This window comes from Penicillium robsamsonii (genome assembly GCF_028829455.1).
Source record: "Penicillium robsamsonii strain IBT 29466 chromosome Unknown utg000001l_segment0_segment0, whole genome shotgun sequence".
NCBI lineage: Eukaryota > Fungi > Ascomycota > Eurotiomycetes > Eurotiales > Aspergillaceae > Penicillium > Penicillium robsamsonii.
Window position 1 is genome coordinate 820,718 of NW_026643219.1, and position 22,521 is coordinate 843,238.

The following is a 22,521-nucleotide window of genomic DNA, read 5'->3' on the forward strand; positions in this document are numbered from 1 at the left end:
CTCCTTTTGACATGCCCCCATGGGGAAGACCACCAGGGGCACGAACGGGGAGAAATACTAGGGGACGTGCGTGGGAGGAGACACGGCTGGAGGAGGTGGATAGTGAGGAAGATGCATACGGGCGGGAGTTGGTGCGGAGCGGTCGATACAGGCAGGAGTATGGAGGGCGCGGCCCGCGGAGGCGACCTGTGGATTATGAGGACCTGACGGATGAAGCTGAATCGCTTGATGGGGGAGAATTCGATCTATACGACTATGAGGATAGCACGGTGGCCTACGCGATCCAGTTGGCCATGCGGGATAAGGAGGATCAATTGGTGGACACGGCGCTCGAACGAATTCGCCGCGCCCAAGTTCTGGGAAAGAAAAACGTCCGGCTGTCGAAACAGGAACTGGATGCCTTGGAGCGCAAGCGCCAACAGACGCATGGTTCAAGTGGAAGCCGGCGTTCATCAGTCAATTCTATCAAAGGGACGTCGCGCCCATCATCCCGACGGAGCGTTGTCGCGCCAGAGCCCGGCGCGTATTCGACCTTTGCGCCTGATGCACACAGCACCTGGGCTCGTGGGACGGCCGGCTCGCGGCCGTCCAGCTCATCTTCTGCTCGTCCTCGCACTCCAACGACACAATCTCTTCGTCCCCAGCAGTCCAATTCACCTCTTCGGCCTACCTACCCATATACTCCTGAGCGCTTTGCCCCCACTGCCCGACCACAGTCGATGCCACAACCGCCTGTGTTCCCACGGCCACTGCCAGATGATCCGCAGTGGGCCCCGTCCTACTACAATACAATGCAAATGAGCCCATACGGGGAACCTGCGCCATACCTACCGCAGGTGCCCACCGATCTCCGGGCTGGTCAGCAAAATCGAATCAGTTACCCTTCAGGGCCTCCATATCCAGTTAGTCAATCTTCGACCAAGCGCTCACCGTCAGATCCAGTCAAGTTAGAGACGGAGCAATCCACGGAAGATGAATCGGGGAGCGAGGATGAAGTGCAGATCGTCAAGGTGGCCAAGGTGGCGGAGCGCAAGGCTTCAGTTGCGCAGAGGCGGCCGGTTGCTGGAACCACCCGTAAACGGACCAGCCGATGAAGCCGAAGTGTCTCTCAGTGTCTGATATCCCTCTAACAATCACTTTCGGTCTTTGGGGGTTTTTTTGTGTTTTTTTTTTTTTTTCGATTCCACTATGGTCTTTGCGTCACGCGATGGCGTTTTAGGTAGATCGGTCTTGGGCTACAAACATCCACATATTATTTCCACTTTAATCTTTGTAGGGCTTGGACTATGAAGTCTAATAATTTACATGAGTGGAGAGATGAATACTCTAGACGGAGTACCGAGTGTGATGTGAAAGCGATTTTTAGATCCCTGGCAAGTTCCAAGGTTCTTAGTATGCCAAGTATTCAGCCACCCGCAGATCCCATATTCATATTTTCCATACGCTTCAACCTAATAGTAGGGTAATCTAAGAGTAAGCAAAGTCTATTAGAGTAAATATTGAGGCTGATCAAAATCTGTGGCGCACAATTTTTCTGCCTTGGCAGAGCCCCGGGGATGACGTCTTTATCTCCAGGGCAAAACATTTAATTAACTTTGCATCTGTTTTGCTCTCCTTTCTAGGCTTGTCAAAACTTGGGAATCCCCTGGCGCATCATCGTTGTCCCGGTTCCAAACATTTCAATATCCCTTTGTCATCTAAGCGCCACTGTCGCCCCTTTAGATTTGATGGAATGCTGTTTGAAACATAAATACGATATAAGTGAGTTACAGGGAAAATCCCCAGAATCCACTCCTTCCATTTTTCCATCCTTCATGGACATCGCGTGGAGAAGTTGCGACTGACAGGATCTTATAGACTCGTTTCGCATTGTGTTTGCAGTCTCGTGCCCACTTTCTTTGAATTAGATTTTTCTTTTTGTGCGGGTATACAACGATCTCTTTATAGCTCCTTTGCATCAAAGGTCTCGAAACACAAACAAAAGTCGCAAACATGTGGATTGTATCATTCTGGATGTTTCCGCTGGTGTCAGCCTGCATGTGGGTTGGTAAGGCATCCCTGCACCGGATATCACGTTCTGGGCTACAGCTAACATGCTCTTAGCAATGCTGATCGCCATGTTGGTCACCTGGGTTAGAGAGGGGAGACCGCACTACGCCAGTATGGATGCAGGACAGACCGTTGCGTATGTTTGCTCTCCACCATTGGGCCCATCCATGTGCTAATAAGACTGTTTATAGGTACATTTCGGATATCGGAGCACAAGGCCTGAAGCCGCTGTTCGTCGCAGGCAGCGTGGTCACCGTCGTCTTTCTTGACTTAGCATTCCTCTCCGAGCGGTGGCTTCGACACTCCAACCAGTTGGCCAAAAACAAGGGCCGATTGGACAAGACATGCGCTATTCTGTCAATCTTTTTTGCGATTGCCGGTGCAGCCGGTCTGATTCTCCTCTCCGTCTTTGATACACTCCGTCACCCGAAAATGCACGACGGTTTCATCGCTCTGTTCATGTGAGTCATGTCTACACACCAAACTATGCGCGAATAACAACTGACCAATCAATTTTTCTCCAGTGCTGGATACGTGATCAGTGCCATCTTGGTTTGCATCGAGTACCTCCGTATCGGAATCTTCTACCGTCGTGAGCACCGTATCTTGCTCGTCAGTTTCTTCATCAAGCTTGTCTTCGTCATCATCGAGCTCGCACTCGCTATCGGCTTCGGTGTTTGCATCGGTAGCAACAAGTCGTCTAAGCAAAACCCCGGCGCAGTTCTCGAGTGGTGTATTGCGTTCGTCTTCACCGGCTACGTTCTCTCCTTCGTCGTTGATCTATTGCCTTCCGTGCGCACCCGCAACCACGTGCCTCAGGGTGAGAAGTATATGATGAGCGAGAGTGGATTCCGCGGAGCCCAGGAAGAGGGTGTCTCCATTGAAGAGCCGCTGACCCATGACTCGATGGGCCCGAACCCCGGCTATTACCGTGGCCAACGGGTCTAATTCTTTTTTATTTTGTTTTATTCCTGTATTTAATTATACGATGTGCAAAGATGTCATCCGATACTCTGCTTTTGTTAATGTTTTTTGATACGTTGATACCTGTCTTGGGTATTTTTACATATGGTGTTTTGGGAAAGATGGGCATACACTATTAGAGCCAACACGTTGGCCTTGGAATCTTCAGTCCCTTTACATAGCAATTCAATAACTCTGCATTTCTCAATCTATACGTTTCCTTTAGTTTTCAACACCAAACAAAAAAAAAATCCGATCCTCCACCATTTATTATCTCATTGCCGAATCCAAATGCATAAGAAACGCTAGACCCATCCCAAGTATGCCAAGGTCATTATCGTATCTACATATCCCATACCAAATACAATCAAGCCACCCATATATCCAATCCCAATTCCAAATTCAATCCCAAAAAAAGAAACCCCCCTAAACCAAAAACTTCCTCCTAATCCTCTCCTGCATCTCAAACCCAACCCCAACCCGCTCCAAATACCCCCTCACACCCCCATACCTGCTCTCCAGGTATTGAGTCGTCTCGGCCACAAAACCAGGCGGGCAACGCGTATAATCCTCCCCCAGTCCAATAGCCCTAATCTCCTCCATCCTCTCCTCAAACTCAGAAACAAGTTCCAGCTCAGACCGACTGTAATCATCCACAATCGCGTCGACCGGAATCCCCCCGACGAGAAGTAACATAAGTAACACGACCAGACCTGTTCGGTCCTTGCCCTGCGTGCAATGCACTAATGTGGGATATGACTCCTCGCATGCTAGGATCTCGAAGACGGAGCGCATCTCGTTCATGCTTGAATCCAAGGTGTCTTGGGCTAGACCTGTTAGACCGCGGGGTTGCATTACAGTTCCGCATACTAGGCGCACGGCGTCGCTGCGGTAGCCTGTTGTTACGAGGCCGATGATTTTGCTATTTTTGGATTAGGTATAGGTGATGGGTATTGTCATGTGTAGGGACATACAGATATGTAAACCAGTCCAGTTTCGATAATAAGGCGCGTTCGAAGCCTTTGCCCGTTAGGCTTATTAGAGCTCTTTCTGAGCTGGGGATTTGGAGGAGGTGTTCGTGTGGGTTTGTCGGGATTTGGTCTGATGGATCTGATTTGGCGTTTTGAGCTCGACGTTTACGCGTGCCCATTTGGTGTTCCGTTCTGTTTTTTGGGGTATTAATTTCTGGGTTTGCTGAGGATTTCGTTTTGACATACTGGGAACGGAGATCGATGACCGTATGGATATGTAGTTCTTCCTCTAAACGGCGTTTATCTCGTTCTGAGGCATCATCGAGCTATCTCAAATTAGTTTCAGGTTTCTTTCTGACAACGCATCTAATGTGAGCGGGGTTAGGAATTACCCTCGCACTGCGAAAGAACACGCCTTCTTTCAATATCCTATCTTTGTTAGTCTTACGTGATTTGAATATACCAACGCGTCACTCACTCTTTGCGACAAAATTGATTAACCGACCGGCCGACATCACGGAAATTGATGATGTTATCAAAAGGCCGATCGGGCGAGTCTAGATCCACACTGTTATGGCGCGACATTAGGTATTAGAATATAAACAAAACAGAGAATATGTTTAGAAATGAGAAGGAGGAACGTGTTTAAACGTGTTTAAACGTGTGGAGAAGTACAAATGGCGGTGGACACGGACGTTGGGCAGACATCGCCGATAGTCGCCTGGACAATGAACTTGCATTTTGGATTATTCATTTTATTCAATTCTCATTTATGGCTTTGTTAGAAAGGATTACATAGAGCATGTTGAGTGTGATTTATAAATTCTAGAACTGGGGGGTTGCCTCTGTAGATTTAAAGTAGTAACAGGAAACAGGGATATATATAGTGAAACAGGTACCCGAGACCAAGAAAGACTGGATCTAGACCCCGGCAGAATACTATTATGATGCTTTCCATTTGCGTTATCTTTTCCACTCACATATAAAGAATCCAAGAAAATATATCGAATGTTCACTATGAACCTGAATTTTTTTCAAATATTCTATATCTTGTGGTTCTTTTTTTCGATTCTCTATATCATAAATGAGCTTCATTTGTTTTGGTCCCGTGGGAGTTATCCGGTAGAGCACTCTATATGGATGGCCTGTGGTACTCTGTGATTCATAGACTCTTGCTCATACCTTGTCATCCTCATGTGCAACATAGATGCTTCCTGGGTCTGGAATTACCGGAAGGGGATTGGGTTACTTGACGAGGACTGGCCTCGAAGGCGGGTTACAAAATCAGTACCAGCTCGAATCGTAGTGTGTTTTGGAACCTCATATTACATGATTGTTCCATCTCCAATGTGTTATAAGACATGCATCACTACACATATGGTCCCCGGTTGTTCTTCCACTGTGGCTGCAGGTAGGACCAATCGTGATTGAAGTTGAAACCAGTGCGATAGGCCCCATATGCAACCAGCTCCACCTGACTCAATTTCGCTCCCTGCTCCGTCAGTGCCCACAGACTGATCGCCAACGTATTCTTCCCGCGGTTATTGATCACCCCCGGGGGAAACGGAAACCTAGTCTGGGGTCCGATGTGTGGCAGGTAATGACCGAACTGGTACCCATTCATGAAGATCTGCACTACTGCGGGGGAATCAGATGCAAGCTGCAAGCCAATCGGAACGTCCAGGTCGGAGTCTAGATCCAGCTTGAACGTTGTTGTGTAGAATCGGCCTGCGGCGCCAGATACACCTTCCAGAGGACTGTCTGAAGTTGCGGTCTTGGATGGTTTATATCCTGGAAGATGCCAGCCAAGACGTTCTCCATACAGACCTCCTTCGTTCATGGGTCCTCGGACGGGGTCGATGTTGGTTTCGCCGCCAGCATTGCCTTGGATGCGCCAGGACGTGAAATCCCCGCCAAGAAGCGTAGCGCCCAGTATACCGCGCGGGTTTTGGGCGCCGTTCGGTTTCACATTTTCCTCGTCGTGGCCTGTGTAATCCATGACAACGGTCAGGACATTGTCTTTGTTGCGGAGCGTAGATCTGTTGAATAGTAGCTCGGCCGAGGTCGCTGCTAGGGCGGGATCGCCAATAGCTCCGCCAACGTAGACTCCGTTTAGCCACGCGGCCCAGCCAGCGGCTACGCCGTTCTGGACAGTGAGATTTGCCCCCGTCGCGGTCGTGCCGTCGAACCGTCCACGATATATTTTCGTCCCGACATGGTAGCCGTAGTCGCCAGAGTAAAGCACGGGAAGTGTGAGTGGTGCTACGGGGTTGACTGATTTCGTTTTGTTGCAGACAGTCCAGCGAGAATCGTCGTAGTCGGGCTTGATTTCTGGAAGTGTATCTTGCGCTTTCCATGATTTCAGAGTTGGCAGCGATACCTTTGCGTGTTCGGCTCCTGGGACAGATCCGATCAAACTGCCGTAGGCTGTCTTCTTGGTTGAAATCTCTTTGCCATTCCACTTAATTTTGGTGACCATGGAGTTGCCAGTGTAGACCCTACCATCACATATTAGCTAACCGTTGATTTCAGAGATAGTGAGGTACTTACTCAATAGATGTTGTGTTTGCGTTATCACCAACAAGACTGACGGTATGTCCACTGACAGTTGCTGTGCGAACGAGGTATGGTCCGAGGGCGACGATCTGCTCACTGGGAGCCACAAGCGGATTGGAAGTAGTTGGCACTGCAAAGAAGTTCCACGCCGTCTCTTTATCCAGTAGATATACCAGTACGCCGTGTGAAAATTTCAGCACTGTTGTGCCATCCCCTTGAGTGTATGTGTATTTGGTGCCATGATCCGATGCGGCGGAGCTCACTTTCGAATTACCATACGTCTTGAAAGTCAGATGGGTCGGTGCGTCTTTGAAAACAAACTCTCCCTTCTGTCCGATATTCAGATAGAAGACAATGACATCTACATCGAGGGTAGCATAGGTCAAAACCTCGGCGGACGAATAAAGCAAGCTCGAGCCATCGCCGATTTGGTAGTCAGTGACTATAATTTTGCTCTGGCGGCCGGCCAACTCAATATCGGGGATTGTGAGGGCCCCTATTGTGTAGACATTAAGTCAGTGCAATCCGTCCTCTCAGACACTGGAGTACATACCAGCAGAGGTGTTGACATTGAGCGAAGTAGTAGTCACAGCACGAGACGAGCTAGTAGAGTGCGCGAGAACATAGAAACCAGCATGGGTTTCTGTGTTTCGCAGGGCCCAGGTATATATACTAGCATCACTAGTGTACCCAGTTCCATTACCTTCCATTTGCGTATGCAGAAGTCCGGATGACACACGAGTAAACAGACCAATCAACTTGGTCTGCTTGAGCTTGTCCCGAATCTCACGGGTCTCTCTCATGGGCGCAGAGTAGTCATAAGAAGTGTAGACAACCGGAGCAGGACTCTGTCCCCAAGAGGTGGCCCCCATCACCATATAGAGATTCTGCAGCGTGACTCGTTGACCGATGTTATTCTTATAGTAAACGTCAGGGAACTCAGGCGAAAGCTCGGTAGAACATTGGTCGTAGAAAGTCCCTCCCCAGGCGGAGAACCAACCGCCCTCAAACTCTGGCAGGTACTCAGGCTGAGAACTCGAATAATTCTGGAACCACTGGTAATAAGTGCGAACAAGATTGAACCCAGTGTTTGGGTTGGTGCAGGACAGACCACCAGGATACGAGTCCAGACCATAGATGTTGACGGCACCGCCCACGTCCTGGTAGTCCGTTGACCAGCTCATAGAGCGCATTCCCTTCTCGTTGTGGGTACTCGGGACAACGATACCAGCCTCAGCAAAGGCGGCTTTGATTTGTTCCATGTACTTGACAACGGTGTTATCGGCACTATGAGTCATCTCCTGCAACTCATTCTCATGCTGATTGAGAATGACTGGGCCGCCATTTGTGATCTGGTTTGCGGCGATAATCCTTCCGATCTTCTGGATCCACGGATACCATCGGTCATAGTAAGAGCTTGCGCTGGTGCGCGTGCTGCCCATTTGACCGTTCGATGCCCACAATGCAAACCCACCAGCAGAGGTCTCGGCATTACAGTAAGGCCCCGCGCGCGCGATCACATACAGACCTGCCTGCTTGGCATAGTCAAAAACGCGTTGGACGTCATGGGCGCCGTTCTCGAAGTCGAAAGTATCCTCGGAAGCGGAGTGGAAACTCCAGAAGAAGTAGACTGATTGAAATTAGTACCAATGCAAATGAAGGGTTGTTGTCAAGTCACTCACTAGAAATTGCATTAAACCCGTTTGCGCGTAGCTTCTGAAACACGTCGAGCCATAGCTCCGGCACAGGGAGTCGCTGGTAATGGAATTCACCGGAGAAAACATACACCCTCTCTCCCTTGACTGAGAGGCTGTGGTTATCCCATGTTACATCAGTAGTCTTGCCATTATCTGCTGCAGAGACAAAATGGCTGGATATGAGTCCAAGTAGGACGGGGAGAAGCGCCAGAAGACGCATTGTTGAGTGCTGTGCAGATACCCTCGATCTTGGAATATGACATGTTATAATGTGTGTATGCTTCGGTCCTCGCTATAGAGATACCCCGTACTCTGCTCGGATTGGTGGATGTTTTGGAGACCCATGAAACATCGGATTAGGCAATTTTCCAGGAAGATGCGGGGAGATGGCGGGCGTTTGACCGGGAAAGCTGCGCTTTTATATTTACACTTGATATTGAGAGAAATTTGCTAGTGGTAGAACTCAAGAAATCGACCTACCATTTGGTTTAATTATAGTAATAATGCCACACGAAGATATATGCCACCCCTGCCAACAGACATTTAGGAACTTTTGATATCTAAAAGTCATTAAATTCCCCTTTTTGTTTCTGTTGAACGAGAATTGCTCCCGATGACTCCGGCGATGCGCCAGAAGATCCACTGGTGTCTCCCCGTCCTGACTGCGGCTATTTCGATCCGCTCCGTGATCAAGAAGCAACATGACCACTTCCCATGCCGATATTAGGACTGCCAGGTGGAGAGGCGTGTTGTCGTCGGCATTTTTTGCAGCAACAGCGGCCCCATGTTTCAGTAATAATTTGATTGTTCCAACCATCGTTTTTGAACGTCCGTTACCCGATACAGTAATCCAGATGTGACGACACTTTAATACCGCCATTTGAGCTTGACCTTATACAAGATATACACAGCAAAAAATCACATGTTGAGGCTAATGGCGAAGTACGTATGCCAAGAGCACTAGGGGATTCATGCGGGTATCAGCACCAATGGGCCCCGGTCGATGGAGCCAAAACAAGCCACGAAGATTCTCACATTTATGGGCACATTGGTACGAAACTCAGCCCCATTTGCTCAAGCAGTGGGAGGGCGGAGAATTATTCTACCTGCATTGCCTGATCATCTCTACACACTTCTCTCTACCCCAAGCCTGGAGTAAATATCTGTCTACACCGAGGTGTACATTCCCACCCCAAGTATGGGCAGCGAGAGTATATGGCGTCGTGGCAAATCTGTGTTCTCTAGCCAACGTTACCATGGTGTTCCCAGCGACCAAACCGAGAAAGCAAGGCCCAAGTCGTCAAATTGGATAGAAGGACAGGACAACGTCGAGGGGAATACAGAAGCAGAGGCTATTGAACACAACTCATTCGATCCCCAGAAGCCACACTGGATTAACGGCGTCTTTCTGTGTGCCAAGACTTCTGCCGTTTTGCTTCTGCTAAATCTCATCTTCATTGCCGTCGCTGCTGGACTAGCCAATCGAAATCCGGAGAATAATGGATTTTCCAGTATCCAAGTAATGTACCAGGGCAGCTGTACCTTGTCCAAACGATGGAACATCGCCTTGCACTTTATAATCAACGTTCTAAGTACTGGAATCCTGGGTGCTAGCAACTACTGCATGCAGTCACTGGTTGCGCCGAGTCGGGAAGAGGTCGATAAATACCATGCACAAGGCCGGTGGCTTGACATCGGCTGCTCGAGTGTGAGAAATCTCTTTGTCATTGGACAATCTCGGCTCGCTCTGTGGCTGGTGCTGCTTGTCACGGGGACGCCTTTTCATTTACTGTATGTTGTCGGAAGAGGTCTATAAGACGCGAGACATGGAATTGATACAAGTTGGCAGGTACAACTCGATGGTTTTTGAATCCGTGGCTGTAAACGAGTTACATGCTGTTGTTGGACCTAGGGACTTGAATTCTTCCAGCATCGCGAGTTTGAAGACTCCTGCACTTGATCAGTGTTTTAGCATAACTCCGAAGTTTCGTGGCGGGGATGCTGCCGTATATCAGGGTGATGATATAGGCACAGCTGCTATCAGAACCCCGGATTGGCCGGATACTGGGAGTGATGGGTATCCTGAGGGTGAGTTGAACTGGCATGACTTTGCCTCTGACATTGCGCGGGGGAACTACGAGCGCCTGGACCTTCAGCAATGTCGCAGTCTTGAAAGCTTTGGAGATACCAGGGGGGCAAAGGTGCTCGTCATACTCGCGAATGAGTTATCTGTGAGCCAAGGTGGAGCTACTACGATGCTCTCGATAAACCAATCGAGTCTCCCGGAACAGCGCATTGCGATCTCCAATGACGAAGTGGATGGGTCCGAATTCGCTCGCAAGACCTTGATGATCAATATCCTTGACTCTGGTCGAGTCCATTACTACACAAATGACAATTTTACGTATGAAGCCTGTCGTGACACTCTGGATGAAGATTCCTGCTCAAATGCCCATCTTCTGTTTGACTGGGCGAACCATGATGTGGACCAGCCGACCCTCGAGAGGGTGAATCAATACATCCAGGCTAACACCACATCTGACATCACAGCTAGTGGCTATGTAATTATTTGCGACGATACTTCAATGAATGAAGATAAGCTTTATACCGTTGATGGATGTCTTGTGATCAGATCTGAAGAGCAATGCCAGCTGCTCTATAGTCCACTGATTTGCATTATAATTGTTCTTGCGACTTTCCTCAAAGTCGTAGCAATGTTCCTGGCAGCGAGAGTAGACCGTCATCGATCGGCACCTCTACTCACCGTGGGCGATGCGGTGGCGTCATTTATGGAGAAGCCAGATTCCACCACAGAGGGAATGTGTTGGCTATCCATCGCCGAGGTCCGTCGGGGAGCATGGAAAGTGCCCCAAAGGACAGATGACCCTGCTGGGGAACCTTTGGCAAGGATCTCTCAGCGAGAGTTGATGGTACACAAGCGGTTATCGCGACGGAAGCACTGGATGAAAGGCTCAAGCCTCCCATGCTGGATAACGACCCTCGTCTTGTAAGAGCTCACATTCCAATATTACTTTAGACCCTATGTTAACTACGGAGTGTCTAGATGTTTGGCATGTATTGCCGTCGGAGCATTCCTCTTCGAGCAAGCTCTCCCACCGCTAGACAGTCCTGGGTTGACTCCCGGCGTCCTCCATAACCTGTGGACAGCAGGATTCTCCGGCATCCCCGGGTATAACCCATTGATCGACCTAAATATAACACTGTCCGCTTTGAGCTCTGTGGTGATAGCCAATATACCACAACTGGTCATCACAGTCAGCTATTTTTTCTACAACAGCGTGTTGACTAGCATGCTCGCGACTGCCGAATACAGCTCCTACGGGGCAAGTCCAAAGCCCCTTCGCGTGACATGGCCTGTAAGAGGCAGTACACAACAGTCAACGTACTGGCTGTCCATGCCATACCGGTACGGGGTCCCCCTGCTGGTGATCTTCACGGTGCTTCACTGGTTGGTTTCTCAGAGTATCTATTATTTTCGGGTCATGGCGTATGACTGGACTGGCCGACCGATTTACCGTTTCTCGATTAGCTCTCTGGGTTATAATCCTCTGGCTATCTTCATTTCTACCCTTGTGGGTAGTTTGATGGTCTTTGTGTTGCTTGGACTATCGTTCAGAAAGTTAAAATCTGAGATGCCGTTGGCGGGAGCTTGTAGTGCTGCGATAAGTGCTGCATGTCATGTGCCCAGGGGCGAGGACTTGGATCATGCCGCTAGGGGGTCGGTGACGTGGGGAGAAACAGTGGCGTCGCCATCCTTGGTTGGGGATTCTGGTGGAATTGAGGATGACAAGGGACATTGTAGTTTTACATCTTTGCAGACAGTGAGACCTTCGTTGAGCAAGATGTATGCCTAGAAGGAAGTCCATAATCCGACAATATACTGGAACCAACATGCCATGCCAGACGGAACAGTCTATCAAATGGACAGCAACCTAGTCCAGACCCTGATTCCTTCCGAGAATATATCACCGTAGGATTTGTCCAGCAGGAGTGTCCAGGTGGGAATGACCGAGGCGGTGAAACTGCTGCAGAGTTTCCGGGGCCAGGAGGGATCGCAGACAAGTCAGAGCGAAGAGTCTGACAACCCATTTCGGGACGGAACGCCGTCACCGAGTCTGGCCCATTAAGCTTCTTTTTTTGGAGAGAAGGGGGAGGGAAGGGGATTTGAATTTGGATTTGGATGTAGATTTGGTCGTGCCGACATGGCGAGATTCAGGCAGCGAAATAACACTTCGCTAGATTGGGCGAATATATATTGTTTGCAAAGCAAAGTTTCAATCTCCGGTGAGAGGATCAAACAAGTAAAAGACTGGCATGGAAAGAGGACCTATGTCGATCTCCCTCGTGAGACAAGGAGATTGGGTTTCTACAGGCAAGGTAGTGGAGATCAACTTACAGCAATCATAAGTCTAAGCCTATCATCGCCACCATCTAGCCATTGGAGGACGCCTAAATACCAGACTTCTACACAAGATAAGCTCGTTAAGAAAACCTGACATCATAGTGGCTGGCTTTACTCAGAACATTGACTAGCATTCTCAGATCGCCCTCTTTCAACTGGGCAAAGACACCGTTCTAGGTCAAGTCAGCCTGACTTCTCCCGTCCATCTTAGAGCAGGGTCTGCCCTCCGGTTCGAAAATCCCGAAGACAAACATCAACTCGATACAGAATCCTCTACCACAAGGGTCAACGGTAATATCGTCTCGCCTGAGCCAGAAGATATGAGGGCCAGCAAGACGCGAGCCCCATCATACGCGAAGCGGGCCTCGGTTTGAAAGAGACCCAGAAATCCTCTCTCAAACGTAACTTGGGCTCTTCTAAGTGGGAACCCCCTGCAGGTATTAGACGATCGGCACGTGTCGCCAAGAGAGTGAAAATTTGACCATCTTGAGACAGAAAGTGTATTTAGTGCTTTGTAGTAGATGGATTCACTGTTCTGAGCTGTTTGATATGGCGACTTCGAAAGAAAATCCATGGATTGGCTTATAGAAAAGGACAATAGAAACTCAATCTGATAAGTATAACCATCGCAATCAACGGCTGTGGAGTACAACCCGGCCGGAGATTGAATCGCTCAACATCAATTCTCCTTTGAATCGGACGAGCAAGAAGTGGGGAAATGGAGATCTCTTTTTTGATTTTTGAAAAGCTTGTATAGTAACTGTGCCAAGCGCCCAATTCCGACCCTGGAATTTGGAATTGGGCGCTTGTATAGTATTCATGCATTTCCTTATCTATCCCCCTGATTGTGGATCAGTTTTCAGGGGCCTTCCCATGCGAGGCAATGTCCGGGAATAAAGGAGTATCTCGAGCTTTTGTATTAGTTGTAGACATTCCTCGTGCGCTGGACCGTTCTATACAACCCCCGACGACTTCAAGTGAAGAAAATTTCAAATTCTGGATACATAAAATAAATAAAAATACGTGTACAGTCTAGTCACCCTGAGAATAAAAAACTATTAACAAATTTTACCACCCCAATTGCTTCCCTTTCCTCCTCTATGTTGAATTCAAGCAAATCTTCCACTTCACTCGGTCATGGCCCAAGCCTTGACTGTTGGGCCTTGCCAGATATGGCGTCCGCGAACAAACCAATCCCCACAGGCAAATAGCATAACAAATCCAAGCACAGGGCCGGCATAGTTCATGTTCTCCGCGGTAACCGGGAGTGTCGAGGGGAAGGGAAGGAAGATGGCGAAATAGGTGGCGAAAAGAATGGCAAGGAGATTCATGGGGAGGCCGAGCTTTCCCAGAGTGAATGATCCCTGTGGGATATCATGGGGAGCCATGAAGCGCTTCAGGACAAGGAGGATGAGAGGGATAATGTAGGAAATGTAGAGACCGAGTGTGCTGATCGAGAGAATAGCGCTGAATGCAGCGGTAGAGCCAATCTGAATGAACGAGAGTGCGAAGATGCATGATGCAACAAGGAATAAAGCACGAATGGGGATCTTGTAGGTTGGGTCGACGTAGGTAAAGAAGACGGAGAAGGGGAGTCCGTTGTCTCGAGCGAAGGCCCAGGTGAGACGCGTGACGGAGGCGAGGCCGTTGAAGAAGCCGATCCAGCCGGGCAGGATGCCCATCGTCATGAGGACGTATGTGGCCGCCTTGGACTTAGTAGCTTGGTAGGTGATTTGAATGATGGGGTAGCCTGTTGGGGTGGTGACCGCTTCGACGTAGTCGCCCATGCAGTAGAGAATAGCGATCAGGTAGCCCAATGTGAGGATTCCGTTGATCAAGGTGCCGTAGATCATGGAGCGGGGGACGACGAATTTGGCATTCTTGACTTCTTCAGCCATGTGAATAATACCGTCGACACCTGTTGGTACGAATTAGCTTGTTCCAATGGTCTGATCGTGGAGGAACGTACCACTCAGGGGAGTCAGGACACCAAGAAGACCGATGGAGAATACAACTCCAGGATCCTTCCAGCCACTCAAGCCGCTGACAAAGGTCCCCCAGACGAACTCGTCGGGGTTTCGAGGGGCGAGGATAACGCAGACTGCGATAACAACTGGTAGGAAGACAACATGCATGATACCTGCGGCAACCTCGACACCTCCCAGAATGCGACGCGCAAACACATTCAGGAGAATGGGAATGATTGCAACTGCCCACATGAGCAGGGTGCCGCGCCACCTTTGCATCTCATAGTCGGGGTACTGCAGCATAACCATGCCCTGGATTTGGTTGCCGATGAAGAAGGGTGCGATACACACCAGACTACTCCAGCTGAAGACAGTAACCCATCCTAATCTGTTCAGCATACGGCTAGAAAAGGAAAATGACCAGGCATGCACTCACCCTGGAAGAAACTGAGGAATCGACGACCGCGAGGCGCGAGGAAATAGGACCAGTGATATTGAGCACCTGCAGTTGGGTGACTATCTCGAGGTTAGCGGGGTGCGTCAAGGGGCGCGAGTCTGATGCCGCTGGTTGCAGCATCGCGATGAGATGCGAGGGAGTCCATTGGGTATGCGGAAAGAAGGGTGGCGCGGTGGACAAGTCATTCACATACATAGAGGCAAGCTCAGCCAAGGAGCATGCAATGGACAGATTGCCCAGGGTGGTTAGGATAATGCCATAAATAATCGCAGCGGGGCCGCCGTTGTATAGTCCTGAGAGCAAACTACCACCGGCCGTTTCCCATGAGGCAAGCAGACAAGCAGAAAATGCGACCGATGAGAAGAAGTTGAGATATCTCTGTTGCACGATTAGAGTCTGCGCAGGTCAATTGAACGTCGGGTATTTACCTCCAGGTGTTGTTTTTGGCGCGCTGTAGCGCTCTCATAGCCACCATTCCCACTATCTACTGGCATTGAGCGCATAGCGCTGCCGCTCTTCATTTCCATATCTTCTTCCATCTTGAAATGCGATTGAGGAGAGGAAAGTTGTAGAGGAAAAAATGTCCAGAGAAAACCGACCACTCGGCCAAAAGACGGCAAGATGTACTGGCCATTTTTGCCTACTCATCTCCGTGACTAGAGACTAGACAGGGATCTAGATTGCGGAATGCGAAACAAGCCACCTCAGAAGCGAGGTGCTCCGCGTTGAAACAATGTCTTGTTCGCTTAGGCGCGAACCCTTGTCGTTTGCAATTTAATAAGACGTGCTATCTAATCCTGGATCGGGACTTCCGGGAGATCATTGGACTGTTGTAAATTTAGTGGCACAGTCCACGCTCAAAGCTTTGTCGTTGGTGACTAGCGTTTTTTTAGTCGCAAGGCCGGTCTTTTCTAGTGTGTAGTCCGAGCGGCCAGGTGAATCCTTTGTAACTTCCGCCCCCTCGATTTCGGGTTTGTTGATCATAGTTCATTAATATGGACAATTGCGATTGACGGAAACATGTCGGACCCCACTTAAGTGGTCTCAAACTAGTATTGGTATATTCTATTTAACACATTGTAATAGGATTCACATCCCTGCATAGATGCAAGCAATAGTACCGCCATCCAGTGCTGAGAGAGTTTGGGGTCGGACTCAAACAAGGATTGTAAATTATCAACGGAAACTTTAGTATTAGAGATGTGGCAGTTTATTATGTGGCATCCATCTCAAGTTTTGAACAAGTGCGATGGCCGACCAAAATAAGGCCTTCCAGCCTCTGTCAAGCGACAATCGCGGCACCATCCTCACGCTGATCTCGGTGCCCCTTCTCCTTGTGACCATAGTCTTTGTGATCGCTAAGCTTAGCTCGGTGATCTATTTCAAGCAGCGACGGACAACGGCCAATACTCCCATTTGGGTCGCTATACTTCTTGCAATTGCTCAAGTCGTTCTCTTACAAAAGGCTGTTGACCATGGACTGGGAAAACACCAGGACCAACTGAGCAAAGGCGATATTCAAGCATGGAGCAAATTCGCCTTCGCTGCTCACATTCTGCTCATCATTATCTTGTCGCTTTCGAAAATCTCGACTACTATGCTGGTTTGGAAGTTGACGCCAAATAAGACCCTCCGTCGCAGCTGTATTGTCACCGCGGGCATTGTGGTCGCGTGGTCGATATTTGCAGTGTTGAGTATAGCTTTCCAGTGTGAATTGCCCCATGTGTGGCTCTACTCCCCTGAGCGATGTGTTGGAGAGGTCAGTATACACCAGGAAAATGCCTCATGCTTCACTCAACACATCTAACCCCAAACAGGGAGTCCTCTTCTACCCGATCGGTGTCATCAATATCCTCACAGAGATTATCATTGTTGTCCTACCGTTTATTATGATGCAACATGTCCAGATGGTCAAGAACAAGCGGGTCAAGATCCTGTGCTCCTTCACTGTGCGCCTAAGGTATGTTAGCAACTCGAGGAACTTTCCCCTTTCGAATTCAATAGCTCACTAAGCCGTCACAGTATCGTCGGCCTCGGAATCGCCCACCTAGCTCTCCTACCTTCATTCGTCCACTCAACCGACGTCTCCTGTCCGTGACTTCCCCTTCCAACTTTGGCCAAATTAGACTGATCTGACAAGGATATAGGGGAAATCGCCATTTGGGAAATAGTTGGCCAGGCAATGATGCTCACAGCAATCATCGTCGCCTGCGTCCCAACCCTCTACCACATCTTTGCTGGCCTGCACTCTGGCCTGACGACAACCCAGATCCCCGACGCGCTCGAGCTCCCCCAGACCAAGGGCAGCGGGTATGTCAACCAATCCTCCTCGGCAGCAAGCCGGTCACATTCGCGGTCGCAGTCGCGTGGACGCCAGAGGAAGCACGGACGATTGATGTTTGATGGATGGGGAGGTCAGACCGGGGTTATCACTGAGGTTTCGTCGGGTCTGGATGCGAATCAGAATAATGAGGGTAGGCAGTCTAGTTCGAGTGAGGGGGCTGAAAGTACGCGACATTTGACGCATGATCTCCAAGGGAAGGGAGGCGTTCTAAGGACAGTGGATGTCACGGTGCAGGTTGAGAAGCACTATAATGGGAACCAGATTTAAGGGGTACAACATGGCTTGTTTGATAGATGGGGAAGGTTAATGCTATGGAATTGATCGCCGAAAGGCGCTCTAGAATTAACAAATTAAATTTCGTTGTTGATCTGATACCAAGATGGCACGCTAATCCCACCAATGACCTATATATATCTGCGTACATGATGCAATGGCTTCATAGTTTCATGACCAAGGTGATCTTGAACATAGTCATACCACTTACTCCCCCGGACAGAAAGGGCAATAGCCAAGTTTGGCTAGGAAATTCCGGACAAATGAGTCGCAAAGCAATTTGTAAGTACAGGCAATGGTCTCGAGGTCCCGTATAGGCATACATAAAGCCTGTGGACAATGCCCAACCGCCCGTCCATGGGCAATGTCGTAGTCTAGGCGCCCAGTCCTCACTTCATTAGGGTTTTAACTTAATTACCCCTTAAACTATCATATGCCATAACTAGTAAACCGTCGATTTATTAACAAAGGAGGGAGTAGCGATGCATACGAAGCTTTGACATATAGATATTAATCGGTGCTAAATGAAATAGGAAGTCAGCGAAGGTAGAGTCAATGTGGACTAAGTTCTAACTACAGCTATGTCAGTAGATAACATCAGTGTCTCTCCCCAGAGCTATAATACTATCGTCTTTATTAGGTACACGATCTGGTCAGAAGCAAGGATCTGACTTTTGTCTCCTATGATGCTTTGTATTCCTCGAGGATCATCCCTACACTGGGTGGAGCTGATGGGAATCTGGCTCTTGTGTCTGAAATTGTGGTCTAAAACACAACTATGTGTGATATCACCGTAGAACCACTAATTTCCGCTCGGGTTCCAAATCCTCCCATGTAGAAAGTGCGACATCGCTTAAAGCTCGACGATAACCGACCCCGTCAACCCAATGAACTGGCATGACAATGGCAAGCTCTGCCTCTGTTTTTGCTGTAATAAGAACGAGTGAAAACTTGTTCGTGAATACTAAAGATCCATTGCCCATGTGATTCTCGAAACTGGCTTTGATATCATCAAAATCCATAGATTCCCTGCACTTATCCATCGATATCGCAGCTGTCCAAAACACCAAGTACTGACTTTCTTCACCAATAGTTATACAGGAACGAGGAAAGCCATCAAGTTCTCTCTGGGTAGGTCTCTCAATCTGGAGATCCTCGGTGTTGGAAACACGGCCAAGGGAGTGGCCAAGTGGAAGGCTGGCTCCGAACTCCTGCAGAATCCCATCTTTAATCCGGTAACAATACACTGACTGCCACTCCTTGGTAGGGATGTATGTGCAAGCTAAGATCTGGGAGTTGGGTTTACTCCATTTCCACCCCACCCATGACCAGCTTGGGAAGCCCTCGCGTCGGGTTAAGGTATTGTCGTACAAGGCTATCCATGTCAGCCAAAGGGTGAAGCCACACCGATGAAGCCCGTTCCAGTGTTCGCCCAGGTATGGTTCAAAGCGTGCTAGTGTTCCAGAGAACGCACTCAGTGCATCCGTATCGTATGTCAACGAGCGAGCAATATAGCAGGGTAATATATGGTCGTATAGGGCTTCGGGAGAGTGTAATCCTCCACTGCTAGCTGAAAGTAGCAGTTCGTATACAGGCTCGCCGTCCTGCCATGGATCAGACTCTTCTTTTAAAATCCTCCCAGTGAGGTAATCCTGGCAGAATGTACTCTCCGGGCAAAGAAAAATCAGGTCATGTTTTGTAAAGCAAAGGAGTCTTTGAGAGAGAAAATGTTCTTGAAACGTCCAGCCCCTTGAAAACCAGTAACTTTGCAATAATGTCTCCAAACATGACTTGTGCCGCTGATAGGCAAACAAGGAGTTTGAGGATGTGGCACATATGGGGTGGATAGGCCCGTATTTCACAGGTATTTCAACACCGGGCAGCCTCGCGTTTGCATCATTGCCAGTTGCAGCGGCAATGGTAAAGGTGGCATTCATGTAAACCAGGTGCATGTTCGATATCAGCTGTGATTTGTGTGTACTATCCTGGACAATACATAGCGAATCGACCCAAAGGAATGGCATGTTGATCTTTTTGCACAAGACAATCGCGTCACGAACTGTGTGCGGGATGTTGGACCATCTCTGATCTAAACTGCCCGGTAATTTCATCTCCTGGAGATTGAACACTTCAAGCTTCAGCATGCTGAAAGAAATCTTGCCCCAGACATAACTTAACGCTGCATATTTATGGCCCAAGGATCCCTCTATGATCGATAGTGTCCGAATATCAATCAGGTAAAATGGGACCTCACTAGGGAGGGATTCGTTAAGTGTTTCGACTTCTGAATCATGGCTTGTTGAGTGAGAGTGACTTTGGCATTCTTGGAGCCAGTCTTGGATGTACTTGAAGTTGATATAATCATCATTGCTCCCGAGATAAACATCATCGCTGCTGGTATGTATGGAATAACGAAGCCCAAACGCTGAACATGATTGCGGCTTGTCGAGTACACTTAAATATGCCTGATAACCATCCCATGGTTCAATCATAATACCGGTTTGTTCGCCCCTCGTAACGGTGGCGAGAAAGCGGCAGAGAGGACAAACTCGTGACATATCTTGTCTACTGAAGTTTCCGCGCACCGTTTGACAATTCATCATGCTGTTATATAAGGTATTGCAACTTTGGCACATATGCTCGATTGCACGATTAATTTCCTGGTAGCCCTGGGCTAGTTGGGCGATCTGAGATCTGCTCAGCTCCATGACGCACGGAGTAATGGTAAGATCAAAACGCCTTCTATGGGTATCGGGCTTTATTATCACAGAAAGGCTTGGTTGTAGATGTTCTAATGAGGCGCCGAGGGGGAGGAGACACATTTTAAAAGAATTGGGTGAGGCTGATCCTAGGATTCATGCTTGTTAAGGATCCGAGCCAAAGCGCCTGAGGCAACAGCATCAGCGACTCATGCCAAAACACGTGGTGCTCACAGCTTCGAAAGGAATTAGGAATCATTTGAAATTAGCTAACTGTTTATTATCCATGCCTACAATCATAAGAATGACTCAACTCAACTTCATTATAGAGACCAATCTTAGATACTCCCGCTATAAAGGTTGTATATCTATGGAGTAGGTCCCGTCCCGGGAGTCGATCTACCCGTAACCAAGAGGTCCACTGTATCCAACTCGCTTAGCCAATTTCATTCTAAAGTCCTTAATTTTAAAGCCTTCGAGATATGTGAGGAAAATTAGGGTAAACCGGGCCGAAGCGCTTATCTTTTACCCCTTAAACCATCTATTTTGTAAACGGCGGACCTTCTGGTCAGCAGTTGATCAAGGTCATCAATTAAATCTGCGGCTTTGTGGCTTTGCGGCTACACTTTCTATTTCTGTACTTGTACTCTTGATCTGTCTTCTGGATCATGTTAACGTTGGTAATCTTCTTCGCTTTCTATTTTGCGGCCGTTTGTAACGCTTTCTATGACTGTCCTCGTGATTCGTGTGACACATGCCTCCCTATCGAGATTCACGACGCTCCGGGTGTTGGGTTTAATTTGACCCCTTCATACGGGTGAGTGTATGACTATGGCTATGAGTTTACAAATTTTATCTGATCGCCCATTGAAAACAGAACGTCCGCAGTACATTTCTTTAACGGAACCGTCGTCCAGGTTGCCCAAATTCAGGGTGAGCCAGAGTATCTCCAGCTTATGGCACGTTTTGCGAAGGAGGCCGATCCCACATCACATGAAGCCACAGGGTTATTACAAGGAACTTATTCTCGACTATACTCTCTGCTGGAATCGCCCTTACCATCCTTGGCTGGATGGCTAAAGAGGAAGCTCGCTCGGCCCCTGGAGGTGGATGACGTCTATATTATCCGCGAGATGCTGCAAAATCTCAAGTACTCCACGGAGAGAAAATTGCGTCAGTCTCTTGATAGGGTCGCCGTTACAACTCCCGACATAGAAGCTCTCAGTCCAGAGATTATCAACTCTGCTCTTCGGGGTCTCAATTTACGGACATGGCTAGGCGATAGCAAATTTTACCCTGATCGACTGGTTGAAGCAGATGCTGTTTATGCTGCCAATGGCTATAGACTATGCAAAAATTATCACGACCTGTTTGAATGTACAGATGAGTTTGATTTAGCTGATTCATCAACAATCCTTTACATCTCATTCAGTCGTGCAGTATTATACGCTAGTGTTATCAGACCTATTAACGGCGAAGCCTTGTCTCGCTTTACACGAGACGAAGCCCAAGTGCTTGACTTCGAAGTTGGGCTAGATCGGCTTCTACAAACAAATTACCCGGATCTATTATGGTCCCGGCTCCGTTCGCAACTAATAACGCTCTCTCGGTCGTCAAAATTTCCGATAACTCACCTCGTCCTAGCCGGAGAGAGCGCCAGAAACCCTCGTTTCCTGGACAATTTAAAGGATTCTCTAACTGCAATATCGCAACCAATTATCACTTCTCGAATAGAATCTCAATTTGATTTTATGGCACCTGTCCAAGAACAGAAAACTACAGATCCGACTTTTACTGCTGCTCGGGGTGCGGCATTATATGCACGAAGGAGACAGGAGGTTCAAGAAGATTGCTCGGAACCCGCGGAATGCGAGTTATTACGGCAAGAAGAGCGATCAAATAGCTTGAAGAGAGAAAACCTTCACTAGTCCCCTGGTTATCAACATATTCTTCTGTTTAGTAATATGCATCTATAAGTATTCGGTTACGGATAGAGAGTATCGGATCCCAGGCCGTTATTAACTGGTTGTTAGCTAATTAAATGATCTGGCGTAAGGGGCTCATTAGTAACACCGACGCTAAAGATAGGTGGAGGATGAATTTAGGATAACGCAATCTGAGA

At 48.5% G+C, this 22,521-nt stretch overlaps 9 protein-coding genes across 9 annotated transcripts; 5 read left to right on the forward strand and 4 right to left on the reverse strand.

Moving 5' to 3' along the window:
- Positions 1-11: 11 nt before the first annotated feature.
- On the forward strand, positions 12-1,094 carry N7447_000343 (uncharacterized protein; the record flags this gene model as incomplete). Its single annotated transcript, XM_057224619.1, has 1 exon — positions 12-1,094. The coding sequence occupies one exon, from the start codon at positions 12-14 to the stop codon at positions 1,092-1,094; it is 1,083 nt and encodes a 360-aa protein (XP_057088635.1).
- Positions 1,095-1,992: 898 nt separating this feature from the next.
- Positions 1,993-2,997, forward strand: N7447_000344 (Frag1/DRAM/Sfk1 family protein; the record flags this gene model as incomplete). Its single annotated transcript, XM_057224620.1, has 4 exons — positions 1,993-2,047; positions 2,104-2,185; positions 2,241-2,510; positions 2,574-2,997. The coding sequence occupies 4 exons, from the start codon at positions 1,993-1,995 to the stop codon at positions 2,995-2,997; spliced, it is 831 nt and encodes a 276-aa protein (XP_057088636.1).
- A 441-nt stretch (positions 2,998-3,438) lies between these two features.
- N7447_000345 (tyrosine-protein phosphatase) lies at positions 3,439-4,568 on the reverse strand (the record flags this gene model as incomplete). Its single annotated transcript, XM_057224621.1, has 5 exons — positions 3,439-3,934; positions 3,987-4,175; positions 4,230-4,309; positions 4,376-4,412; positions 4,462-4,568. The coding sequence occupies 5 exons, from the start codon at positions 4,566-4,568 to the stop codon at positions 3,439-3,441; spliced, it is 909 nt and encodes a 302-aa protein (XP_057088637.1).
- A 784-nt stretch (positions 4,569-5,352) lies between these two features.
- Positions 5,353-8,456, reverse strand: N7447_000346 (glycoside hydrolase family 35 protein; the record flags this gene model as incomplete). The annotated part of the gene is made up of 4 exons (XM_057224622.1): positions 5,353-6,481; positions 6,534-7,035; positions 7,093-8,169; positions 8,222-8,456. The coding sequence occupies 4 exons, from the start codon at positions 8,454-8,456 to the stop codon at positions 5,353-5,355; spliced, it is 2,943 nt and encodes a 980-aa protein (XP_057088638.1).
- A 978-nt stretch (positions 8,457-9,434) lies between these two features.
- Positions 9,435-12,111, forward strand: N7447_000347 (uncharacterized protein; the record flags this gene model as incomplete). Its single annotated transcript, XM_057224623.1, has 3 exons — positions 9,435-10,027; positions 10,086-11,243; positions 11,301-12,111. The coding sequence occupies 3 exons, from the start codon at positions 9,435-9,437 to the stop codon at positions 12,109-12,111; spliced, it is 2,562 nt and encodes an 853-aa protein (XP_057088639.1).
- A 1,675-nt stretch (positions 12,112-13,786) lies between these two features.
- N7447_000348 (putative GABA permease) lies at positions 13,787-15,622 on the reverse strand (the record flags this gene model as incomplete). The annotated part of the gene is made up of 5 exons (XM_057224624.1): positions 13,787-14,577; positions 14,629-15,009; positions 15,063-15,142; positions 15,277-15,461; positions 15,512-15,622. The coding sequence occupies 5 exons, from the start codon at positions 15,620-15,622 to the stop codon at positions 13,787-13,789; spliced, it is 1,548 nt and encodes a 515-aa protein (XP_057088640.1).
- Positions 15,623-16,332: 710 nt separating this feature from the next.
- N7447_000349 (uncharacterized protein) lies at positions 16,333-17,694 on the forward strand (the record flags this gene model as incomplete). The annotated part of the gene is made up of 4 exons (XM_057224625.1): positions 16,333-16,842; positions 16,901-17,043; positions 17,088-17,173; positions 17,231-17,694. 4 exons carry the CDS (start codon positions 16,333-16,335, stop codon positions 17,692-17,694), a joined length of 1,203 nt encoding a protein of 400 aa, XP_057088641.1.
- Positions 17,695-18,488: 794 nt separating this feature from the next.
- N7447_000350 (HET domain-containing protein) lies at positions 18,489-20,258 on the reverse strand (the record flags this gene model as incomplete). The annotated part of the gene is made up of 1 exon (XM_057224626.1): positions 18,489-20,258. The coding sequence occupies one exon, from the start codon at positions 20,256-20,258 to the stop codon at positions 18,489-18,491; it is 1,770 nt and encodes a 589-aa protein (XP_057088642.1).
- Positions 20,259-21,067: 809 nt separating this feature from the next.
- N7447_000351 (uncharacterized protein) lies at positions 21,068-22,327 on the forward strand (the record flags this gene model as incomplete). Its single annotated transcript, XM_057224627.1, has 2 exons — positions 21,068-21,216; positions 21,277-22,327. 2 exons carry the CDS (start codon positions 21,068-21,070, stop codon positions 22,325-22,327), a joined length of 1,200 nt encoding a protein of 399 aa, XP_057088643.1.
- Positions 22,328-22,521: the final 194 nt, after the last annotated feature.